This window comes from Bidens hawaiensis, unplaced genomic scaffold (genome assembly GCF_021521415.1).
Source record: "Bidens hawaiensis isolate Kalapana, Puna unplaced genomic scaffold, B.hawaiensis_p1.1 tig00006534_1, whole genome shotgun sequence".
Taxonomy (NCBI): Eukaryota; Viridiplantae; Streptophyta; class Magnoliopsida; order Asterales; family Asteraceae; genus Bidens; species Bidens hawaiensis.
The window spans coordinates 79,254-105,377 of NW_027491439.1; the positions used below are offsets into that span (position 1 = coordinate 79,254).

Genomic DNA, 26,124 nt, shown 5'->3' on the forward strand with positions numbered 1-26,124 from the left:
TCTAAAACCTCTAAACGGAAAAGAATATTAAGGAACGAGAACACAAGAGTATGAGGTTTTGTTTTGATTTTTTAATTGCAAATTACTTTAAATGCAAACCTAGCAAGATGGCAGGGCCAAAAACAAACACAAACCAGTTTAAAAGAAAAACTTACATTAGTCAACCCAATTCAATGCTTTAAAAGATCTACTTTTGATCCAAAGGAAACCCAACGACTTGATATCTTCCAAAATTTCGTCTCTATTGCCCTTTTATCTCCGAACATCGCCTCATTTCTTACATTCCACAGACTAACAAACAGTCAATACGGTACCATGTAGAGCGTTCTTATTCTTTACACTTGGTGACTTGGTGAAGCTGTTTGTGCGGTTCTAGGAGATTCCGTACCGTAAAAGCGTAAATGGATGGAATCTTGCATCATAAGCTTACAATTCTTCAAAATGATTAACAAACTTACAAGGTGTAAATAAATGGGCTAGTTTAAACTAATTAGCACAAGGCATCTGAAGTCTAAAGCATGTCTAAAACATCGATATGTTTGTAACTCTGGTTATGCTGTATATAAAGATCAAAGAGGCAAAGACCAAATACGAAGCATAGACTTGCTTAGTAACAGATACTTGTAATGGTAACCCCAGAAAGACGATGTCTAGACGAATCTCAACAGACTAACGAATTTTCGAAATCAGATTCCAAAACCTAAACCTCCAAAGTCTAAAAACCCTTAAGGCTATGCGTAGTGGAGGGGCTACAAATTGGGGCGTTTTGCGCCGTGTAGCGCCCAATCAACAAGTGGTGAGAATTTGTTTTCGGGGTGTAATGGTGTAGGGGCTACAACTAGTAATATAATAATAATAATATATAATATATATATATATATATATATATAACACATCCATACATGCCGGCCCCACCACCCCCTTCTTCCAGGCGACGAGAAAACCTCGCCCCCGCCCCTTATCGCCCAAAAATCGCCCCGGGGGCGGTGTTCTAGCCCCTTCGCGTCCAAAAATCGCCCAAACTCACGCCCACTACATATGGCCCGATACTTTATATTACTTACCATCTACCTTAATATTCAAACTTCCAAACAAAACAAACAATGAAATAAATGATGTTTAATTAATTACCTTCTCCATCCATATATCACCACTACTACTATTAAACACCCTTTCATTCTTATTGGCTCTAATAATAATAATCAGTCTCTCTCTCTCTCAACAGCCACGTATACATACAGATATATGTATCTACACGCCAATTCAAAACCCTAGTCCACCTCCGATCCGAAACCCATGATCGGCATTACCAATCACCGCTCCGATCCGACCCATTTCAACCCCAATTAACAAACCCTTGCTTTCAATTGAATCAAAATCAAGAGATCATGTATAAGAACCAGCTGCAGGAGCTGGCGCAGAGGAGTTGCTTTAACCTGCCGTCGTATGTGAGTATCCGAGAAGGTCCGGATCACGCGCCGCGGTTCAAAGCCACCGTTAATTTTAACGGCGAGACGTATGAGTGTCCTAATTACTGCACCACGCTCCGGCAGGCGGAGCACTCGGCGGCTGAGGTCGCGTTGAATGCACTCGCTAGCCGTGGCCCGTCCAATTCGTTGGCAGCTAGGATATTGGTGAGTTTGTTGTATAGGGTTTCTAGGGTTTGATTATTAGTTAAAGTCTATTGTAGTTTAATTAATGTATAGAAGTTGTTTTAATCTCATAAGGGTAATTTAGGGATTTTGGATGTAGAAATAGGCAAGCGAATGCGATACGGTATCTGGTTATCGTTGAAGATTGGATATTGAATTTAATTCATTTTATTTTAGGATTAAATTAGGAAAGATAAGTTAATCAAGAAACAAGTGAGTTAATTTTGATTTCGCAGACTGTAATGCAGGATATTGCTTCTGTTTTGTGCTTGGTTGATAATGTCTGCGGTTGTCGTTGCTGCGTTGGATGATAATATATGCATGAAATGTGCAACTTTGATTTTTCTTTGTTGTTCATGATAGATCGCTATTAATTTACTAATGCAGTTTAGTTAATGTATAGAAGTTGTTATATTATTATTATTGTTGTTGTTGTTGTTGTTTTTATTTTCAGTTTTTAGTAATTTTAATTTGTAATTTATGGATTTAGATGTTAAAACAGTTCGTGTTTTCTAGGGTTTGTAAAGTTTAACATATAGAAATAGTTGTGTTAATTCTTGATTATTTAGTTTCTGTTGCAGTTTTATTAATATAGAGAACTTGTTATATAATTGCTGTTTTTTTTAATTTTTAGTATTTTTTTTATTGGTAAACCTAATTTAGGGATTTAGATATAAAAACAGTTCGTGTTTTCGAGGGTTTCTAAAGTTTAATATGTAGAAAAAGGTGGTTTTATTCTTGCTTATTAAGTTTCTGTTGCAGTTTAATTAATGCATAGATCTTGTTATATAATTGTTGATTTAGGAATTTAGATGTAAAAACAATGAGTTAGGGTTTCATCAGGTGGACAATATTTGGGAACTGTGGGATTATCATGAGGGTATTGTGATATTATTAGGCAACTAAATACTATATCTGGTTATTGAAGATAAGATCCTGAGTGGTGCAGTAAAGGAATTTCCTTTTATTTTAGGATTAAATTAGGAAAGAGAACTTAATCAAGAAACAAGTAAGGTAATTTTGATTTCACATATCTTATGGGGAGTTAATTGGAATGCAAGATATTGCTTCTGTTTTCGAATTTCGTGCTTGAATGATAATATCTGCAGTTGTCGTCTTGTCGATGCTGCTTTACTTGAATGATAATATTTGCGTAAAATTTTGATTTTTCTTTGTTATACACTATAGATCACTATTAATTTAATAATGTGACCTGAAAGTAATATGGTAAATTTTTGTTTATTTAGGATGAAACGGGTGTGTACAAGAACTTATTGCAAGAGGTTTCTCAAAGAGCAGGGGCGTCTTTGCCAACGTATACAACTGTTCGGTCAGGGCTTGGGCATTTGCCTGTCTTCACGTGCACTGTGGAACTAGCTGGTTGTACATTTACAGGTGAACCAGCCAAGAATAAGAAGCAAGCTGAAAAGAATGCAGCCATGTCAGCTTGGTCGTCTTTGAAACTTTGTAAGCTACATTATATTGCGTTAAAGCTTATAGATTCTTGAAATTTATTCAAAACGAATAACCGGCTTTTGTTCTGTTTAGTAACTCAACAAACAGAAAGTTCTTCGTTACAAAAAGGGATACTTGAGGAACAGGAGCATGTGATTGTGGCTCGCGCGTTACAGAAGTTTAGATTAAAGGCTAAAATGTCCAATAGACCCTTTCCAATCCAGTTTTCACCACCAAATCCAAAGCCGAATACTGCACAGTCACCATCATCCACGACATCAAAAATACTTCCATTAATATGCCCTAAAACAACCAATAAAACACCTCCAAACAGCACACCTTCAAACCAATTCAAAACCACCACTACAATAAATGAAAACGTTACAATCACCCGACCCCACAAGTTCCCTGCAGTCGGTGCTGCACCGTACATACCCTTTAGCCATTACAGGGCTCATCATGGAATGGCACCGCCAGTCACCATACGCAATGCCATTCCTGTTTATGCTGCTCCACCGCTTCCTCTTCCACATATGGGTATGCCACAGCCACAGTTTACAGGGATGCTGCCAAACATGTGCGGTGTAGCACCGCCAGTTACTATAAGAAAAACCTTGCCAGTTTATTCTGCCCCCACCATCCATAAACCGCCTGTGAAGCTCGTGCCCTCTGCTAATCAACCAATAGAAGAAAAAGGACATAACGTCCACGAGTCAAAGCCTATTATGAAGCCGCCACCAGTAACTGGCGCAAGCACAGTCAGCGGTTTGTCAACACCAACACCATTGGAAGAGGGAGTCAAATTGGAAGATAAGTTGGAGTTACAAGTTTGATGTGAGGCGAGAAACGATTAAAAATCAAGAAAGCTATTAATGTAGGTATTGACCGATGTTGATGGCGGGGAAAGAGGATGAGGGAAGATGAACAAGTGCAGTGGTGAAATTGTTTTAATGATAATGATTTTGTATCCATCAATCTTTTGGTTTCCATCTCTCTGTTTATGGTATGTAGAGACTTGTTGAATTATTATTAGAATATATATGTAGTTTGTGAGTGTACATATCATTATCACCCGTTATATTTTACTTCATGCATTTAAGATACGTTATTATTCACTCAAAAATAGAAACCAACGCAAGTTTTAAGTATAAAATATAAATGAACTCGGGGTATAGATTAAGTAAAGATACTTGAAATATTTAGAAATGGAAAGGGCATAAAAAAGTGAAACAATCACAATCAAAATCATTATCATATCCTATCTGTCAAGAAATGGTTTAAGTTGATCAACAACTCGCCAACAAATTCAATTCATGTCAAGTTAATACGAGGCTTATGCAAACAAAATTTATCATGATCCATTCACCATGGAAGCCAACGGTCCAACACAAAGTGAAACAATGAGAGGGGATTCGTGTCCAAGTTACATTAAGTTATTAATTAACACAAACACGAATCTAGTTATTTTTTAGTTAGCTTAGTGACATGATTTAGAATTTGGATCACATAGTCATATGAACGAGAGTTTATTCATGGCGTTGCACATTCATTATGGAACTGGTCATCATCTTAAATATGAGAAAGTAAATTGTGAAGACATGGCTGGTCCAAACCATCATGTGATCATTAGTGGTCAGTGAGTCTAGTCTATGTGTGAATATTATCATAATATATGTTTGGTGGTCTAAGTTAAAGGATGGATTAAAGTGTTATTTCATTGACTTAATGTCAAGATACACCTTATAAGTCTTTCTCGAGGATAAAAAACGGCTAGGTATCACACCCTTATTTTATCAAGATACATATTGTCCTCCATCGGTCCATGTATGGTACATATTTACGGATGTTTTGGTTTGTGAATAATAATAATATCCTTTCTGGAAACATAAGACCCGACCCGGACAGAAAGTCGGCTTGAATCTAAACACCCAGACACAAGAAAACAAAAACACAGACGAGATTGGTACAACAAACAAAAAAATCATCAGTAGAGTGAAGAAGGAGAATAACAAATGTTGTCTGATACCTAGAAACTGTAACCTCTCTCTCAATCAATCCAAACTCCTTGTTCTTATTAATATTATTCGATCGATCGAACTAAAACTGGTCGCTGGGTTTCAAGAATCTTTATTATCTAATCATCCAAGAAATGTGGACCATACCTTTGGGAATCTCAATCTCACCCAAATTTAACAAATTACCCTCTTTTTATCCTTCTAGGCTTCATCCTCAATCTCCTCTCTCTCATCATATATCCAGATCAGGTACTCTCTCTCTCTCTCTATACATATAGATGTATGTGTATGTATATGTGTGTAATATAATTGGGTATTTTTTTATCCTGATTTTATGTGTTATATTTGTATTTTTAACTAGTGGATTAATAATTATGGGTGTTGTTGAATTTTGCTAGATGCTTAATGATTTGTAATTAAGTTGGTTCATGTTTGGGTGTCTAAATCATGTTTGTGTTTGATCTTGAGGATAAAAAAACAAGATTTTTATTCCAAACTTTGATTTTGATGATATTATCATTTATCCCTCAATCCACTCAAAATTGAGTAGGTCTTGCAAGCGAGTCAGGTGGGTTCGGGTTGCGGGACAAAACGGGTCTATTCAAAAAGGGTTATTTTGGTTCAGGACGGGACGGGTTTGGGTCCGAACGGGGTTGGATCGAAATGGTTTAGTTTCAGAACAGATTGGTTTAGAAACTGGTTTTCTTGAAATTTCTGTACATTTCCGTTTTTGCTTATTAGTTCTGACTTTCTGGTTTTCATCCCCGGTTTACGTGTGTTTAAATGCCGCTTACACACATTCCATTGCCGGTTACACGTTCCGGGGCCATGAAGCCCGCGTCCGTCTCTCTGTGACCCTGCCCCAGTACGCATTTCCAGGACTCATTGTGTAACCGTGTTTAGGCGTTGTTTACATGCGCCAGTGTCGGTTACACGTGTATATATGCCGGTTACGCATACTGAAGCCACGTAACGCGCGTAATCCAGCTCCGTTACGCGCTTAACCCACAATAACATTCTTGCAAAACTCTTATTTTGTGTAGATTCCACAGGGATTTGCAAAGCGAGTCAAGTGGTTGACATATTTCCAGTAATCTCGCCTGAAATTGTCGTTCGTGAGGCAAGAATCGAGGATTGTTGGGAAGTTGCGGAAACACATTGTAGCTCCTTCTTCCCTGAATATGCATTCCCACTAGACTTTGTTTTAAGGCTTGATAGACTACTTGCACTCGTTTTCGGTTTATCAGTACCAAATGGTTGCAGAAGAACATGTTTGGTTGCTGTCACGGGTGCTTCAGAACATGATGACACTTTCTTTATCGGTGACGAAGATCTTAAAATTGCTGGTTTTGGTGCAAAGATTAGTCTGAATAAAGGATATGTTGCCGGGATTTTGACTTTAGACACCGTGGCTGACTTTCTTCCTCGAAAAGGACCTCTTCGTCAGAGACGGTGAGAAATCTTGAAACTGAAAGTCAAAAGGTTGACTTCAGAAGTCAAACTAATAATATGTGGTTTTGTGTTTTCAGGACTGGTATTGCGTACGTGTCAAATGTTGCGGTTAGAGAAAGCTTTAGACGAAAGGGGATAGCTAAAAAGCTGATAGCAAAAGCCGAGGCTCAAGCCATCAGTTGGGGGTGTCGGTCCATTGCTTTGCATTGTGATTTAAACAACCCGGGTGCCACCAACCTGTACCGGAGCCAGGGTTTTAAGAGTATTAAAGTTCCTGAAGGAGCTAAATGGCCCCAGCCCAGAACTGCGCCTGATATGCAGTTCAACTTCATGATGAAACTCCTCCATAAAAAACAAACCGGTTGTTAGAATTATTTGGTGTGCCGCTAATATTTTAGAAAAAGGTGCGAATTAATTGAGCGAGTAAGGTATAGCAACTGTTGTATATCTTTATAATCTAGTACTTGCTTGTTCATGTAAGATAAATGGAAATTTGTTTTTCTTCTTTTCTGATATGTTCAAAGAATGTATGCTACAAACTAGATAATAGTGCAGGTCAAGTTTTTGTAAGCTTGGGTTTTGTTTGGTTTTTTTGGTACAGTTAATTCGGTTTTCTGCCCTTAGACAACTTTGAGTAAAAACAAATGAAAGTTGAACCCACTTCGACTCGGACCCATTTCAATATATTACCCAACACAACGTTTTGCAAAGCTTACTAATATGATGAGAAGTAAAACAACATAAGTGACAATTAGAGTAACAAATGCGTGCAACAGTAATATTGCATTTTGTGACATCTTATTTTGATCATCTCATATCACATAATCAGGTAATAACTTTCAAAACACAATTACAAATGCCCCTTATTACAAAATTGCCAACATAGAGCTTCTATAAAGAAAGAAAGAAAGAAAGAAAGAAAGAAAGAAAGAACATAAGAAAGAAAGAAGTGGAGCTTGATTACTGTTGTACAAATTTCGCCAATGCAGAAACATCCAGAGCTGAGAACTCACTCACAGCTGAAAGCACTGCTATTCCAAGTTTTACTGCATCCTTGTTACTCGAAGCCTGGAAATTCAAACATTTATTTAGTATTTTTACATACGCGGATAGCTTGGAAATATTCATGGCATGGCTTGTAATTACCTCAATGTTGAGGGGCAAAACAGGGTCATGAAGTGAAAGTCTCAAAAGGAACCAACCGCCATAACCGGAAACCCGAACCCCTTCATAATTAACAGGAGCTTTTTGAAGCTTAGGATCTGATTCACTTTTACTTTCCAAATGTTTTAACACTGCTTCTCCATATTCTCGGAAAGATCTATTAAAACACCATTTAATATTTTCAAATATCTAAAAATGTATGTGGTAATTATGCAAATGTAAATTATTAAACATGCATACCCTCCTTTGAGATCTGAATGATTTTGATCTATTTTTAACCTAAGCTCAACTGCAACACCTGGTTCTTGCAGTTCATCTACCAAATCAGTCAAAACTTTGCTACCGCCAGTTTGACCCGAAGCTCTAGCGGATGCAAGTTTGTTTAATAGTTTGACCTACAAACAAATTCCACTATCAGCCAACATTTACAAAAGGTACACATTTTTTGATCTAGAACTAAGAATATACCATGAGATATGCACCATCATCAAGCCAGTGATTCTCCTTGAGTGCTCCATGGCCACTGGTCTCAATAGCCAAATGTGACTCCTCACCGACAGAGTTCTATAAAACAAGCCAGGTCAGCAAGACAGTATACTGATGTCAACATGTTTTAATCATATCATTGACTGTTGTATGTCGAGTCATACCAGACGAATGGCTTCATCAATGACATTTTTATACCCTCGTTTGAACCGATGGTGTTTCCCACCTGCAAGAATTTGGAAAATATCATCAAATCTAATTTGATCAATAAACAATATCATGAACAATCAGATATAACACTTGAAGAATCAATTCTCTTACCTAGTTTTTTCTCAATGAATGTTGTAAGCCCATCAGAAGTAACACTGTCTGTGACAATAGTTGTTCCGGGGTGCTATTGAAAGCAAAGAAAACCTTTTAACTAAACTTAAATTCAGGAAAAGCAACTATATTATGAAACAGTTAAAAGAAACTTACTTCTTCTAAAACAATAGCAGACATTAAAGCAATTAGACGATTCCGATTAAACTCACGACCAGTGGAATCCACAGCAGCAGATCTGATTCAGACACCATCATTGACAAATTACAAAAAATGCCCAAGAATTTCTGCATAAAAAATAATGACTTGAATTTGAAGAAGACTGATCACCTGTCAACGTCTGTGTCAAAGATAATCCCTAAATCAGCCTTGTTATCAAGCACTGCCTTCGTAATCGCCTTCATTGCTGCCTTGTCCTCAGGGTTAGGAATATGATTGGGAAATAAACCTAAACAATGGTCAAGATAACATGAGTTAATCCAATACGAAAAGTCAAAACTCAAAAACCTGTCAGTTGGTTAGTTAACTACCATCTGGTTCTAGAAATTGGCTGCCAGAAGTAATAGCACCTAAAGGCTCCAACACCTTTCCCTGCAATACATATAATTTTAAACAAATAAAGTTCCCTAATTGACACATAAGTCGTGTTTCGAACTTTTAAAATATTAAAAAAATAATAAAAAAAACTTACAGCAAAAAAACCACCAGCTCCATTGCCAGCATCCACAACTATATGAAATCCTTCCAGTGGCTTTTCTGGTAACAAACTTAAAATGGCGAGACTGCCCTTGAAAATAAAATAATTAACTAAAATGCGGTACCTATGTTTCCGGAAGCTTTGCGAACGGCCGTTACAAGGTCATATGCATACACACTCATGTAGTCAACTTTACTGATAGATAAAGAAGCTTTCTTTTCTGCCTCTTTTAAAGATTCAGGTGTAAAACTATTGTATATGTTTGCAGCACGCTCCAAAATGTCTTTAATGTCAGCTTTCCCGAGCCCTCCCGTATTAGTAAAGAACTTAAATCCGTTTCTATTATAAGGAAGATGGCTTGCTATCAAAAAAATAAATAATAATAAATAAATATACACATGAAAAAGGTGCATAACAATATTCTTTCTAAATTCTAGATTATATAATCCTCAGTTCCATATACTTTACCTGTTATCATAATAGCTCCATCAACTGGACATAAAATTTCTTCATTCTTTGTCAATGTACTATTAAACATTGCTGGTGTAGATGCCAATCTATACACAAAAACATATGTATTTAAGAGAACATATTATATAATCATTATCATTAATTTAACAGCTAAATTACCCGTATTGCACAACATCAAAATTTGCACCAGCAATCCCCCGAGAAGTTGCATCCTGAAAACAGCAGGTCAAGCTTTTAGAAAAACAGCACACACACATATATATAGCATTACACATGCATATAAATTAGGATTGATACCTGTAACTTTTGGGCAGAAATCCGAGAATCATGACCAATAGAAATTTTGAGACGTCTAGATGAATCAGCTTTTTTCTTATCTAAAAGCCACGCAGTAAAGGCAGCTGCAATGGCTTGTGTCACTGGCTCTGTGAGATTAACAGGTTCTCCAGCAACACCATCAACAGCAACACCACGAATATCACTGCATTAAAAGTATCAAATTAAATTGCTTAAATATAAAATTAAACTTCTGTGTACAATTTACCTGCCATTTTGAAGTTTGAGAAAATCAACTTTTCCAAGTGATGGTACAACAGTGGCAGATGAGGAAGCTGCAAGAGAAGTATATTAGAAACCAAAATTTTGGTTAAAAAGATAAAAGGTGAAACACAGATGAAAACATTAACAACTCGTCACGAAATAATGTGCATCCATTTAAAAGAAATGCCATCTTACACTAATTGGTGTTTAAATCTTTCTATCCTATTTTACTCATATTTTCCTACCAAGAAAGTATAACCATTATATGAACAGACCATTGCAGTAAACAACTCTTTGTCTAATGTTTGACACATTATGCAATTGCATGGTCGACATCCCCTTCCATGTCAGCTTCCTTCCTTGAAAGAGAAGCAAATTGTTTTTAAATTGAGCACATTGGTCCCTTCGATATAGGGATCCAAACTGCCTATTTTGTTGGCAGTATTGTGCACTTGGTAAATTTTGAACAATTTTCCCCATCATTTCTGCATAATAGAAGATTTGGAGTTTTATCAGTTTTCATAATTCATATTATAAAGTAAGAGCCAAATTCCGTTAAGTGGTTATGTTTGTGCGTTATTTTTTCACAAATTGCATTGCTTTATCAAGTTGAACTTTTAAGATGGTACAATGTCCATTGTTCTCTTGACTTTGGGCCAAAGTCTAATTTTAAAAGAAAGTTAAAATTCAAAACTTGGAACTGTTGTGCCATGAAGCTGAGTTCAAGAACTAATGCAAGTCTTACGTTTAGAATGCAATAAGTACATTAACTTTGTGTGCTTTCTCAAACAGCTTACTATAGTTGATAACTACAAACTTATAGTAAGATCGAGAAAGACTTGTTAAAAGAGAATCTTTTAGGAGATAAGTGAAAACAAAGGAAGAACATAACGGAAAATAACTATACAGACCAACAGAAACAACTGTTCGCATAATGACACTTATAACAAGGGTTTACACAAATGCAACCTTAAAGACAATCAAAATCAAGATAAATATTATCTTGCATCAGCTCTGTATTCTTCGTCCTTCCCTAATTCATCATATATTAAAACTCCAATGATAACGCAATCCGATTGAATGATGTGAGATTAAGATTCATGGTGTGAGTTTTTACTGATTAATAGTGATACACATAACAATGAACTCAGACAAGCTCGATTCAGCCCTAAAAGAAGCAGCGTTCGCAGAGCATATCTTGACTTGCTGCTGCCAGTCAACCGGTGCCGGACCTGCTGTGCCTGGAATTGCTATGTTACGAAGTCAAACTTATCACCGTCTTTGTTGGAGGGGACAGAGTTTGGCTTGTAATCTGCTAGCTCATCCCTAGTACCACTCATCTCTATGTCTCTTGTACGTTCCAGTGATCACATCCTGGTGGTGGAACTGAGATCAAGCGCGTGATTGGCGGTTTGGTGTACGTGTTGATAGTGTGATCGGTTGAAAGATGTTCACAATCTACTGTACAAATTCAGAAAAATCTTTCAACCAACCATCACGTCAGCACGAACACCATATTGCCGGTCACACAATCGATCTTAGTTCCACCACCACAATGTAATGACCAGAAGAATCAAGAATGCTTAAGAAACAGTAGAGCCAGCAGATTACAAGCCAAACTCTGTCTGCCTCCACCAACAAAGACGACGACGATTCGTTCGACTTCATAACACAACAATCCATTGCGCAGCAGCAATGAAATGAAGATATGATCTGCCAACACTTGTTTTAGGGCTGAATCGAGGGGGCGAAAACGAAAAGCAAGTCCAGATTAATCCAAAATATAGTGTGGATGGTAGATTAGAGTGTATATCTAACCGTATCGTTTGTAGTATATTTGAATAAATCCAATTGAGTTAAAAACTAACTTATTATTCCTGAATACGAATAGTTTCTATCTATACATAATCACCTTTTCATAAAATTGTAATTGTGTACTAAACAACTAGTTATCAATCAATCAATAAAACCTAGCTTGATGTTATGTAATTCAATTAACTAACTAACTAACTTACAAGTGAAGTGAAGTCGTTAATGATTCCAGTGACCGATCTACAAAAAAAATATACATATAGAGATATAGATATAGAGATAGCTTACTAACCTGCCATCAATTAATTAATTAATAATCGCTTTGTGTTGTGTGTTCGTTCGTTCGTTCGTTCGTAAGAGACGGAAAAAATGGCGGAGAAGCTAATGATGATGACACAGAGCGTGCCGTGCACGTGCGGAATCTCACCTACCAGTTTCTTCTGACCCGACCCGAAGAAGCTAGAAAGTTGTGCTTTATGGGTCATGACAATGGATACATGTTAGAATGTTAGATGTTACATTTGCATTTAATCATTTCGAGAGATGCTTCATACGAAGAATGTCAAGGTGTTACATGCGTATTTTCATGGAGTGAATAATGATTTTACCGAGTGGAAGATGTACGCTGGTGGTAGCGCAGACCCCACTGATGCATTGCATCAACGTATGACAACTTTAAAGAGGTACATTCCTTTTGATTTATGGGTGTTTGGTGTCTAGATTATCTTGTAATCGTGTTTTTAGTTGTCTTATCTCTCAAAAATAGTAATTGATAAGTCAATGCTAACATGGCAACAAAAGGGCCAACATTTGAAATAAACGTGTGAGTTAGATTACTAAGGTTGAACGTAGTGGGCGACGGGAACTGGCGATTTTGGGCGAAGTTGGCCGCCAACCCCCCCCCCCCTCCGGCGATTTGTGAGGCGGTAGGGGGGGGGGGCACTTTTCATCGCCAACTTCACTCTTAATTTTATTATTATAATATGATATGTGTGAGAGATATATATATGAGTAAGAATACTAAGAGAACCCTTTACAAATTGAGAACTTTGAGAACCATTTTGGACCACTAAAGACACATTTAAAAAAATATTTAAAAAAATCATAAAACAAAAAATAATAAAAATTTTAAAAAAAGTAAAAAAACCAAAATTCTTATATTTCATTTCGGTTTCATTAAAAAAATAAAAAAAACGTTGTATTATACACATATGTATAATTTTATATAATCTTTAGTTACGTAATATACACATATGTACAGTATCATTTATCTTAAATTATACACATGTGTACAAAAGAAACATGTAAATGTACATATATGTATATATTATACATATGTGTATATAATTTAGCTAAACCGAGTTTTTTTTCTATGAAACCGGGATGATAAAATAAGAATTTTGATTTTTTTACTTTTTTGATTTTTGTGTTTTTTGTTATTTTTTGATTTTTATTTTATTTTTGGGTTTTTTGTGGTCCAAAATGGTTCTCATAGTTCTCAATTTCAAAAAGGTTCTCTCATGATCCTGATCCATATATATATATATATATATATATATATATATGTATGTATGTATATATATATATATATGTATGTATGTATATACGCCATGCTTGCGGTGCACACATATAATGTATATATGTGTGAACCCTCGGGTGGGGCAAAAGTGAAATTGCACTAATTTTGACGTTATTTTACTAATCTTGTGAAAATAACGTTAAAAGTGGCGGAAGGTTAATCAGGCATCATGTGGTGGCGTTGATAGCCGAAAGACAAGGGTGCATGCACCAATCGGCCGGTGTCCCGATGGTTGAGTGTTATGTGTCTTATGTCCAAGGCTTGATGCAAAACTACTATCGAGCCGGGGGTCCCACCGGAAGCAGCCTCTCTATCCCTATGGGGTAGAGGTAAGACTGTCTACATCTTACCCTCCTCAGACCCTACCATAGCTTTGCTATTGGTGGGATATACTGAGTACGATGATGATGATGATGATATATATATGTATGTATATGTATATATAATGGGCTACAACACCATTACACCCTTAAAACAAAACCTCATCATTTGCTGACTGAACGCCACATGACGCAAAACGCCTCATTTTGTAGTCCCTCCACTACACATAGCCTAACATTGAAACTACATTCATGAGATCTTTAAATTAGAACATCGAGACCAGTTTTTTTTTTTTTTTTGGTCACATTGTTGGTCCCCCTTTAGTAAAGTTACCATTTAATGTGGTATAGTATGTTATTGTTACACTTGATTTGACTCTAGACTCTAATTCTCTAAAGATTCAAACATGGCACATATAATAATAACTTTATTTTATCGTAAATGGGTTTAGTATAAGTGACAAAATGAGTGAGTACGGATGAGGGAAACTGATCTGGTTGGAATTGGAGAACAGGCATTGATATAATGGTGATTGGTGCCTCTTTGTGATGTTTGGTGATGGGCCAATCAACAGTCAACAATTTGACCCAGTCCACCAACTAAGGCCCAAGCCCATCAAAAGACACCATGTTTCTCAGTTTCCACGTTTACGCTAACCGATGGCATGATTTTCACTTTTGCATGAAGCCAGGAGCATTAGAACTTGTTTTTTTTACTCTGTGTTCAATATTTGGAGGTGGTCTCTTGGATGAAAATTTTTTTTTGGATGATATGATGTTTAAAGTAGACTTTGAAATGCGTTTGATACCATAATTCCATAAACGTAGATTTTTTGGACTTCGTTTGACAACAAATCGATTTCCCCATTCGGTGGAGATTGTGGATCTGGGGAATTTTATCTTCGGCTCGTTCGTTGGTACTAGTTAATGGTTCACCAACTTTGGAATTCGATATCCAAAGAGGGGTTAGGCAAGAAGACCCACTTTCTCCTTTCCTTGTATGCAAAGCTTGCTCGCTCGATTTCTTTACGTGGCATCAAAGTACCCCCATAAAGGGCGACTATCTCGCACTTATAACACGTGACGGTGTTATAACTATGGGCGAGTGCGTCAAAATCCAATTTTTTTAACCTTCAAAGGATTCTTAGATGTTTCTACTTACCTATTGCTTTGAGAGTTAACATCTTCAAAAGAAAATTGTATGGTACTAAAGTTGACTCGAGTAACGCCCTTAGCATGGCGCGCATTCTTTTTTTTTTTTAATAACAAATTTCATTAAACAGAAACTAGCAACAAGCTAGAAATCGAACAAACTACAACGGGAAACAAAATTACATATTTCCATACAAGATTTTTGAAGGTTGATCGATTTTTTATCCATAGGTATGATAAAGACTTGGTGCCCTCCAAAGTTTTGAAAGACAAACGAACTTGGTTGCAAAAATTACTTCATTATTCATCTTCCAAATACACCATGACGGGCATTCTTAGATGTCAAGTTGTTACCTGTAGGAGACTCGGAGCTAACATAAATCTTGATAAAAGAGGGAGGTAAACATCACAAGTAGTAATTGTGGTGCTTGTGATAGGTGTGTGAAAGAAATATAAATTAATATTTAATAACAAAGCGGTTTTGATTTTAGGAATAGTAAAAGAAAACAAAACAACATCATTTTTATAGATTAAAAACCAAACGAATATTTCATCACTTGAATTATCAAAAAGATGTAGCTTATTGTTTTCTCTCTTTCCCTTGTAATTATATTAATTTGTCAAAACAGGCGTACAATTCCTCTTTTATTACTTGCAAACCCTAGATCTTGATTTAACAACAATCAAGATCTCTATACAACAATCTATCAATCACCAACACAGTGATTGACTTACACCTCTTTTACAATCTATCAGACTAGCTATTCACCTATACAATGAAACTAACCCTAGATTGAAAATAACCAGAGAACAATACGAAAGCGAGAGAACTCAAGAGTTTATCAGATGAAAATATTGTGTGTATGTTCAACAAGACACATACACCTTCTTTATATAGTGACACCATCTCACTGAGGCCCATTTACACGTGAGGCCCAGTAAAGGATGATAAGTCACATGAGCGACTGGTCCAACAAGCAAACTTCAAGCCCACACTCCTTAAGCAGCAAAAGTCCAAACTCTTTAGAAAGCCCATCCAAAGTAAAGCCGGTCCAGCACTCATAAAAACAAGAAACATTTATAAGAACCAATTATATATATATACAATTTGCAACTTTGTGTTGCATTAAGAGTTGTACATTGTGGACTTAAAGTTGTACCCCCTCTCTGCCTTTTGTTGCTTCCTTTCATCTCTTCTTCATCGCCTCTCACCACCGGTCAACGTCCACGTCCTTTTCCACGGGAACATGAGTCAAGAGCTCGATCCCCTCGCTTCGTCGGAACTACCCTGACCAGGAGGCGGCGGCGGCGGCGTGGTAATCAAATGGCACTCTCAAGATCAGAAAGCTATCTGAGTCATAATCAAACTTCTGGTGAGTAATATAACATACCTAGGGTTTCCAGTATCGTCTTTGGTAATGTTGTTTAATCTATTTTTTATATGTTATCTGAATTATTTTGCTTGCATTGACCTTTTGTCGTCTTCATTTTGTTCACTAAACCCTAATTCCTAAATCCCACGTCACCATCATATGCCATTGAACCCTTTCAAATAAAGTTACAATGAATGAGAAACAAATTATGAAAAATACCCAGTTTCATATTTATTTTGTTGTTTAGAGCTTAATTTCTTTTTGATCTATCAGTGATGTTTGTAACCATCAGAAACATCTATCTGTTAGTGGTGTTCAAAATTTAATTTCAAAGATGTTTATAGTTTAATCTGCAAATTAGCCAATTTGTTAGTGATATTTATAGCTCAATTTGTTTTTTAGGATATGGTATATTCATTATGTTTTATATGCAGTTATTATTGTAAGCAGCGCAACATCCTTGCCTTTGTAGTGGGTTCGATTGTTATGTTGATTTGCACAATGGTGGAGAAACCGAATGCGCCAGTTAGGGTTTGCATTTGCGGTTATTTGTAGCAGTGTGCGGTGCTGTTGTTCGGGTGTGGTTGGGGTATAGAAGGAGAGATAGGAGCGGCCGGGAAGACGAATGACAGAAGAAAGTGATTCAAATTTCAACAATAATAAAGATGATGAGGACAAATTTGGAGTTTTCTTAAATTAAATTTATTTCATAATATGTTGACATTAGTGCATATATTTTTAGCCTTTTAGGTGTGCTCACAAAGAACTTCGATGAAATGCTTATAGCTTATTTTGACATCGGAAATAGGTGGTCTTTTTATTTTTTGTGTCATTTGGTGTGTTACTTCTTCATGAGAAATACAAAATCTACACTTACTAAACATCATTATTTTGTCGTTTATTTTTTTTAATTTTAAATAGGTTATTTTTTAATATGTGTGACAATTTGGTTTGCATTGCATTTAAATTTGCATAAGAATTAGTTTTGAGTACAACTTAGTTTGGAGTGTGGTTATGTGTTAGTAATGTAGGTTGCTTATATTGTTTTTTTAGGTGTTTTGTAATTGTTAATTGCTTGGTTTCTGTGTTGATTTGTTTTTAATTGGCAGTTGTTCATCGCTTTTTGTGAGTGTTTCTTTGGTTTGGTGGATGATGATGAGCATAGGTGCTTTAGAGAAGTATTTGAAGGGAAAAAAATATATTGTTTAGATGGGCCAAAATATTTTTAAGATAAAAGCATGCTGAAGATAATTGAAGAGGTTTTACTAACACCAGTTCAGGTGTGAAGGCTTTGATGAAAATAAAGTTATTACTTTGCTTTGATTTGCAGTTATGAAATTTGGGTTTCTTTTCCTTTGTAGTTATGCTTAGTGGTGATAAAGCATGTAGGATGGTTTCATAATTGTATGTCTCCAATGGTATAAACGATTGTTAATCAACAACTGACTTTTTGGTAATGTTTGGACGTTGTTGGAGTCTTAGGTTACAGTTTGACACCCCGCCGCAACGTGGGGGTCAAAGTTCTAGTATAAAATAAAGAACAAAATATTGAATTGGAACATCAAAGAAATTACCATAAATGATTCCTTTGATATCTTTCAGCACCCCTTCCTTAATTCAATAGCCAAACATATCAAAACATTTGCAGCATCTACACATTTCAGCATGCTGACTTATCAGCAGTCCCTTTGTGAACACATCAGCCACTTGACTCTTAGACTGTATCCAACCTTTTGTAATCCTTTCTCTTAGAAAATAAAGATCTAATTCAAAATGTTTTGTCCTGTTATGGAACACAGGATTTACTGCAATAGAAATTGCAGCAGTATTATCACAAAACAAGTTAACTGGAAGACTTGTTTTTACTTGTAATTCACTTAACAAGTTCACAATCCACATCACTTCACAAGCAGCCGCACACATGGCTCTATATTCTGCCTCTGCAGATGATCTAGACACAGTTTCTTGTTTTTTACTTTTCCAAGAAACCAAGGAATTTCCCAAGAACACACAAAAACCAGTGACAGACCTTCTAGTCTCCAAACATTTTGCCCAATCTGAATCAGCATAAGCCTTTAACTCAAACATGTTGCTTTTACTAAACAGGATACCCTTTACAGGTGATCCTTTAAGATACCTAAGAAGTCTTATAGCAATTTTTAAATGTGAGTTTGAAGGTTTATGCATATATTGGCTTAAATAGTGAACAATATATGCAATATCTGGTCTGGTGTGTGATAAGTAAATCAATTTTCCAACTAATTTCTGATATTCAACTACATTTTGCAGCAAACTTTCATCCTTCTTGCACATAGTTGTAATAATAAAGTGTTGCTCAATAGGATTACCTACTGGTTTGCATCCAATCATGCCATACTCAGCAAGTAAATCCAAGCAATACTTTCTTTGTGACACACACACACCAGCCTCAGATTTAATAACTTCTATTCCTAAAAAATATTTCAACTCACCAAGATCTTTAAACATAAACTTGGTTTTAAGAAAAGTTTTAACCTTAATTATTTCAGATTCAGAATTTCCAGTCAAAACTATATCATCCACATAAACAAGTAAAACTAAAAACACAGAATTACTGAACTTAACAAACATAGAATAATCACACATACTTTGAACAAACCCAAGTTCAATCAACACATTTACAAGTTTTTCATTCCACATTCTAGGTGCTTGTTTAAGCCCATATAAAGACTTATTTAGCTTACATACCCTTGTTTCATTTTTAGAAAAATATCCCTCAGGTAAATCCATATATACATGTGACAATCGTCAATTTCAGGTTAACTCCGTTAACTCAACTCCGTCAATTCATACTTAAAGATCACTGAATCTATAACGCACACCTCATTACATTTAAACTAGGGTTTAAATGACGCTTGACACTTACTACATGTGTAGTCTTTCGGGAATTGCATCGAAACGCAAACGAGTTGACGCAAACAATTGGTGAATAAACGAAAAACGTCAAAACAATAATTATGTGATAATTATGTGTTAGACTTATGTGTTATGTGATAACATTGTTATAAACGTTAACTCAATGTGCTAGAACTAGTTAATTAAGCTAGAAAAGTACAAACTAGAAGTTGAGGGACTAAAGTGTAACATGTTATTATTATTAATAAATATAAACCCTAACCTCTCCTCCCTCTCCCTCTTCCCAAAACCGACGGCCAGCCCCCCCTTCCCCCTCCTCACGATCGGCTCACACACACACACATATCTCTTGGTTTTTGATCTTGTTTTTCACAATTGAAGCCTCCTACACCCGATTCTAGTCATCTTCTACCTTCCTCTTGCTTATATTTGTTCTTTTGAAGGTATAATTATAAACCCTAAAATCTGGAAATTTCATATATTGTGTTCATATGATCTTTGTTTGATGTGATGATGTATTGATGATGATTTGATAACTAGAATTGATATTATTACATGTTAATTGTTGTGTCTTTAATTTTGAGATCAAATAAAACCCTAACCATGTATGTATGGTGTAATTGATATGCATGGATGATGGTTATGGTGTCTAGAATATTATATGAACGGATTATGGTCCATATATAGTTAATATGTTGAGTTTGGATGCAAACAGTTTCTGGACAGATTGTGTTGTTGATGTTCAATTGACTATATCGGGGTGTAAATGTAAAAATTGGTTGAGATTATTGATACTACAGTAAACTAGGTTGAGTCTAGTTTCTAAAGAATATAAATTTTCAATTTTTGGACGTGTGAAAGTTAACCTTTATGATTTTACAAAAACGTTGTGCAAAGCTGAGTTGTTAGACCTGCTGTTAGGTTGTTTTGTAAATATTATATCTCATGAACTACGAGACCAATTGGGTTGGTTCAACTTCTGGAAGTTGACTTGTTGAGTTAGGAACCTAACCCAAGTGGTCTTGCATTTGTTGTATTTTTCCTTTAACGTGAATTTCAAATAACATTCTGTTGCGCATGAATTTGACTGTTATGAGCTTGCTGTAATGTTTTGATCATTATGAGAAATCTATGTGGAATAAGAATAAAATAAAATATGTTCTGGAAACCTAACACATGCATGCTTTTTTGATGATTTTTGGTAAATTAATTGAGATGCTATGATCTGTGGAATAGTACAATATTTCAAGTAGAATTTCTGTCTCAGTGAAACTAGCTGCTGAATTTTGTGAAAATGCATGAAACATGATAATTGCTAATTAATTGTTATGTTTTGACCAAATTGCCCCTGCGGGGAATACTTACCAAATAGTTGTGGTGTTTTGACCAAATTTCCCCTGCGGGGAATAGTTGCTAGTGATGTACATTATTAATACATGACACGTAAATAATTGTTCACACACGTAGCGCATCACAAATGTGCTTGTTAAGTCACACATGATTCACAAACAAACACGAAATGTAACTTGTGCTTAGGAATTATGTGCCGGGTCTAGAGACTCGATATTAGTTCCGATACTTAGAAAATCTCCTTGTTGTTTTAGAACGCTAGAGAGAGTTTTCTGTGACGCGCATCACTTGGTGATTTATTTTGGGAATTCTTCGCAAACAGTGAGTTTCACTTACCCCTTTTAAACTATTTTAAACGCTTTTCGCTTGGGGGAGATAACATACTCCGATAAACGCATTTAAGATTTTGTTAGTAAATTATATATCACTTGTAAAGGCTAAGTGGCAAACGAAACAATTGAAGTCCTACACATCGAACCGGTTAATATTTGGAATAGCGAGTCACTGTTGAGTAGTACTACTGGGTTTGACAAACCCCACCCAACGCTAAACTCGACTGGAGGTCGAGCGGGTGTAATTTTGGCTAACACGTACCATGGTCTGGATGACCTGGTGACAAGGCACTTGATAAACAGTCAGCTTCGGTGTCGAACACTTAGTAATACTTGTTGTATAGGCTAGCTACCTATCGATATATAATTGATTTAACACTATCTGGTAATGCAAAACGCTGAACGCAAAAGCTGAACGCAAAACGCTAAACGCTTTATTTTATATAAACTTGTGAACTCACGAACCTCGTGTTGACACTTTTAGTATGTTATTCTCAGGTAGCCGAGGCGGGCGCGCGGTATAGTATCATGCATTGCTTGAAAACGCTTTTGTTATGCAAACTATTTTAAAACTGTTATCATTGGGTTTAAGTCGTCCTGCGTGACGCAACATTTATTTTATGGTTTTTACGCTTCCGCATTTAATTACTCGTAAAAGTTTTTATGGTTTGATTATAACTAATGAATCCGATCCTGTTAGTTCACACCCTCTGACGGTAAAACTCCGTTAGTGGATTTTGAGGGTGTGACAATACATCTTCATTAAAGTCACCATATAAAAAGGAATTATTAATATCTAGTTGATATAATGACCAATCATTCTGAACAGCTAAAGATAAAACACACCTAACAGTTACTAACTTCACAACAGGTGAAAATGTTTCAAAAAAGTCAACACCTTCCTTTTGACTATACCCTTTAGCCACTAACCTTACATTATACCTCTCAATTTCATCTGTTGCTTTATACTTTATTTTATAAATCCATTTACAACCTATAGTTTTCCTATTTGAAGGTAATCAACAAGCTCCCAAGTATTATTTCTTTGAAGAGCTTCAATCTCATTATTCATAGCAATAATCCAATTAAGGTCACTAAAAGCCTCAAAAATATTCTTTGGTTCACTACTTTTAGTTAACACAGAAGCAAAACACATATTAGGACCAGACAAATCTGAAGAGTTTATAACTTTTTCAAGACCATACTTAACTTTTCCTTCTACAACATAATCCTCAAAGGTCCTAGGAAATGTAATATTCCTGGTAGACCTTCTAGGAACAGTTGGGATAATTTGTTCAATATTGTCTCCCTCAGAATTATCAGTAATTTCACTACCTCTACCTACATCCTGAACCCTTCTTAGTTCAGGAGATGAGCTACTAGGTAATTAATCATTAGCCATACCCTGAACTCTTTCAACATCAGTAAGAGTTCTGTTGGTTTGCTGATTATTAGATACACTATTAGTAGAATCAAAAACTGAACTAGATTGCTCAGACCGATGGGCAAAAGACTCAACACTATGATTCTCATCACAGGGAATTGAACCATCCACAGACTGTTTGGGAACCATGTCATCATACAAGTCAAAATTTTAAATTTGTTATTTCAGCATTATTGAAATCACTATTTCCAACACTGGTGTTATCCTTAAAGGGAAATATATTTTCATAAAACTTGACATCTCTTGAAAACAAAACTTGTTTTCTTTCTAAACTCCACAACTTATAACCCTTTTTTTGAATAGAATAACCTATGAAAACACATTTTTCAGCATTACTAACAAATTTATTTGTTTTATTCAAAATAGTACTAAAACATAAGCACCCAAACAACCTAAGATGGTCTAACACAGGTTTAAAACCAAACACACATTCATAAGGTGACTTACCACCCAACACAAAAGATGGAGTCCTGTTAACCAAATAAACAACAGTTAAAACACAATCAGACCAAAACCTTAAAGGAATTCCTCCTTGGAACAGCAAAGCCCTAGCAACATTTAACAAGTGTCTATGCTTCCTTTCAACAATTCCATTTTGTTGAGGAGTATAGACACACGTTGTTTGATGAATAATACCTTTATCATTACAAAACTGATTCATGTTGTTGTTAACAAATTTTGTACCATTGTCAGACCTAAGGATTTTTATCCTTTTATCAAACCGAGTTTTAACAATATTCACAAAATTTTCACATGAGAAAACACCTCAGTTTTATGTTTCATTAAAAAAACCCAGACATCCTTTGAATGATCATCAACTATTGTAAGGAAGAATCTAAACCCTTCTCTGCTTGGAATCTTATAAGGACCCCAAACATCTAAGTGAATTAGTTCTCCTAAACACTTAGTTATATGATCACTTAAAGGAAAGGGCTCTCTATGTTGTTTAGCCTTGTGCACACTTCACAAGGAGTATCATTCTCAATTCTTCCAAGTTTTAAAGTGTCCTTTAACACATTTAAAACACCATCTGAAGGATGTCTTAGCCTAGCATGCCACAAATTTATACTACTAAAACTATCATAACACACCTTATCAGACACAGAAGAATTACCACACATATACAATCCATCTAGTTGATTACCAGTCACCAGAACATTCTTTGTTAAAGAATCATGTATAAAACAATTATTTTCATTGAATGACACAATCAGCTTGCTATCTTTAGCAAGTTTATGAACAGACATTAAGTTTACACAATAACCAGGAACAACAAAGACATCACACAAAGTCACTTTATCATTCAACTTGATATTACCAATTTTTGTTACTACAGCACTTGTTCCATTAGGATGATTTTCCCTAATGTTAAGATCAGAGATATCAAGTTGATTTATTAGACCAAAATCATACATAACCATATGCTGATTTGCCCCTGAATCCACAACCCACCCAGGTTTGGACTCAAGTTGCCCAGTACTAGTAAAACAAAACAAAGGTTTTTTACAATTACCACTAGTAAAGAACCAGGGCCTAACACTATTTTTGTTATCCAACAAACTCAACAGTCTAGTGATTTGATCAGGAGTTAACCGAGTAGGAAGGGAACCACTGGATGTACCTGAATTTTCATTAATAACATTGTTACTAGTAACAGCCTTTTTCCCTTGATTATTCCTAGGTTTCATCCAAGCAGGATATCTTACTATTTCAAAACACCTATCAACACTATGACCAAGTTTATTACAATGAGTACACTTAACATTCACATTAGGGTTTCTATTAGAAACCTTTCTATTTTCAAAAGACTGATTAGACTTAGAAACAAACCCAAATCCTTGAGTCTGTCCCTTCACAGAATTGTTTGCAAAACTCCTATGAGACTCTTCTCTAGAAATAATAGCAAAAGCATCTTCAACAGAAGGTAACTCTTCCTTCATTAACAAACTAGTCTTAACAGATTCATATCCATTATCTAGACCCATAAGAAACTGCATCAATTTTATTAAATGATTAAAATCATTAAACTGTTTTGGTGCATTACATGAACAAGCAGGCAATTGTAATATTTGATCTAATTGTTTCCACATCATATTTAGTTTGTGATAATAATCAGACACAGATTGACCATTTTGACTGAACATGTTAATTTTCATATACAAATTAAACACAACAGACCCATCAACCTTATCATATGTTTCTTTTAATTCCTTCCACACTTCTGTGGCCAATTTAGAATACACTTGTCCTAGATACAAATCTTCAGACACAGAGTTTAATAGCCAAGTAAGCATAATAGAATTACATCTATCCCATTGTCTAGTAAGAACCTCATCTGTAGTTGACCTAGCACAAGTACCATCAATAAACCCTATTTTGTTTTTTAACTTGCAAATCCAAAAACATAGCATTAGACCAAACATTATAGTTTTCAGTCTCTTTCAATTTTATACTAACAATGGTAAGATTGCTAGAATCACTAGCATGCAGATATAGAGGATCACTAGCCTCAAGTTTACTAACCAAAGTATTATTCACCTGATCACCCATTATAACAACCACACACAAGATCAGATGAACACAAACACACAAAAGATATGCACAACACAGCAAAACCAGGCTATATTTCCACTGGTATTGTCACACCCCACTTTAGGGCCTAGGCGTGTGACCACAAGTTGGTACCTGTTTGTAAATACATCAGAGTTGCGGTTTATAGCAGAAGTCTTTAAAATATTTATATTGAAAACTTATTAAAATCTCGGGTTTAAATACCCGTTTGATATTTCAAATACATTTCTTTATAAAACATAACTCTTTATAATATTTTGAAATAAATATCTGAGCCATCAGATAGCATCTAATGACTATAACTCCAATATTCTATTCCTTCTTGCTTGTATGTTCTAACCTTTCTTGTTTCCCTGTAACATGGGTGGGAAAATACGTCAGCACAAAGCTGGTGAATAACGCTGACTCTAAAAATATCTTTTCAATACCTTTGTGAAACCAACAATAATACCTTTGTGACTACTCATTAGGCACCCAACTAAATTGGGATCAAATTACCCTAAGTACCTTGTACAATTAATTATATACATAATATCATTTCTCTGAACAGTCCCGTAGACCTTAAGAGGCCTGTTGATGATACGCATGGCCTCGGGGAAATGCCGAGTCACCATGTATCTTTTCAATACCTTTGTGAAACCAACAATAATACCTTTGTGACTACTCATTAGGCACCCAACTAAATTGGGATCAAATTACCCTAAGTACCTTGTACAATTAATTATATACACAATATCATTTCTCTGAACTGTCCCGTAGACCTTCAGAGGCATGTTGATGATATGCATAGCCTCGGGGAAATGCCGAGTCACCATGTATGTTTGGATCCAGACACATGTATACTCTTAATTAGAGTGTCCGTTTCTTATTATTGTACACAAAGTTTTAAGGATTCGTAAATCCTATGCAAACATTCAGACTCATTATAAAAGGTTTGGGGCGTATTCACCTTTTCTGTTTATAATCAATTTCAGATACTGATTCCTGTTTTCTGATTTCCTCTTCTTGTTTTGTTACCTCATACCTATAGTACGAGAATAACC

The 26,124-nt window shown here is 35.7% G+C and overlaps 3 protein-coding genes across 5 annotated transcripts; 2 read left to right on the forward strand and 1 right to left on the reverse strand.

Annotated features, from left to right (window-relative positions):
- The first annotated feature begins 1,226 nt into the window (after positions 1-1,226).
- Positions 1,227-4,167, forward strand: LOC143632817 (double-stranded RNA-binding protein 6-like). Its single transcript, XM_077101237.1, has 3 exons — positions 1,227-1,634; positions 2,900-3,119; positions 3,201-4,167. The coding sequence occupies exons 1-3, from the start codon at positions 1,389-1,391 to the stop codon at positions 3,938-3,940; spliced, it is 1,206 nt and encodes a 401-aa protein (XP_076957352.1). The 5' UTR covers positions 1,227-1,388; the 3' UTR covers positions 3,941-4,167.
- An 899-nt stretch (positions 4,168-5,066) lies between these two features.
- LOC143632746 (GCN5-related N-acetyltransferase 4, chloroplastic-like) lies at positions 5,067-7,074 on the forward strand. Of its 2 annotated transcripts, none has more exons than XM_077101176.1 (3): positions 5,067-5,371; positions 6,175-6,574; positions 6,652-7,074. In XM_077101176.1, the coding sequence occupies exons 1-3, from the start codon at positions 5,257-5,259 to the stop codon at positions 6,941-6,943; spliced, it is 807 nt and encodes a 268-aa protein (XP_076957291.1). In that variant the 5' UTR covers positions 5,067-5,256; the 3' UTR covers positions 6,944-7,074. The 2 variants fall into 2 exon arrangements, with proteins under 2 accessions (XP_076957291.1, XP_076957290.1); XM_077101175.1 differs by having other exon boundaries at positions 5,068-5,371; positions 6,166-6,574.
- A 283-nt stretch (positions 7,075-7,357) lies between these two features.
- Positions 7,358-12,505, reverse strand: LOC143632818 (uncharacterized). Of its 2 annotated transcripts, none has more exons than XM_077101238.1 (17): positions 12,358-12,505; positions 10,529-10,738; positions 10,258-10,324; positions 10,011-10,194; positions 9,873-9,925; positions 9,711-9,799; positions 9,367-9,603; positions 9,237-9,301; positions 9,076-9,136; positions 8,876-8,993; positions 8,702-8,783; positions 8,546-8,618; positions 8,389-8,450; positions 8,207-8,302; positions 7,979-8,133; positions 7,721-7,895; positions 7,358-7,642 (listed from the first exon to the last, which is right to left on the reverse strand). In XM_077101238.1, the coding sequence occupies exons 1-17, from the start codon at positions 12,362-12,364 to the stop codon at positions 7,535-7,537; spliced, it is 1,842 nt and encodes a 613-aa protein (XP_076957353.1). In that variant the 5' UTR covers positions 12,365-12,505; the 3' UTR covers positions 7,358-7,534. The 2 variants fall into 2 exon arrangements, with proteins under 2 accessions (XP_076957353.1, XP_076957354.1); XM_077101239.1 differs by having other exon boundaries at positions 12,354-12,416.
- Positions 12,506-26,124: the final 13,619 nt, after the last annotated feature.

Bases quoted from the DNA above. Each gene is read 5' to 3' on its own strand.
- LOC143632817 (XM_077101237.1), top strand. From the start codon at position 1,389: ATGTATAAGAACCAGCTGCAGGAGCTGGCGCAGAGGAGTTGCTTTAAC. The intron at 1,635-2,899 runs GTGAGTTTGTTG...TTGTTTATTTAG, and splicing joins CGTTGGCAGCTAGGATATTG to GATGAAACGGGTGTGTACAA. The intron at 3,120-3,200 runs GTAAGCTACATT...TGTTCTGTTTAG, and splicing joins TTGGTCGTCTTTGAAACTTT to TAACTCAACAAACAGAAAGT.
- LOC143632746 (XM_077101175.1), top strand. From the start codon at position 5,257: ATGTGGACCATACCTTTGGGAATCTCAATCTCACCCAAATTTAACAAA. The intron at 5,372-6,165 runs GTACTCTCTCTC...TATTTTGTGTAG, and splicing joins TCATCATATATCCAGATCAG to ATTCCACAGGGATTTGCAAA. The intron at 6,575-6,651 runs GTGAGAAATCTT...TTGTGTTTTCAG, and splicing joins GGACCTCTTCGTCAGAGACG to GACTGGTATTGCGTACGTGT.
- LOC143632818 (XM_077101238.1), bottom strand. The intron at 8,994-9,075 runs GTAGTTAACTAA...ACCATTGTTTAG, and splicing joins CCAATTTCTAGAACCAGATG to GTTTATTTCCCAATCATATT. The intron at 8,619-8,701 runs GTAAGTTTCTTT...TGCTTTCAATAG, and splicing joins CTGCTATTGTTTTAGAAGAA to CACCCCGGAACAACTATTGT.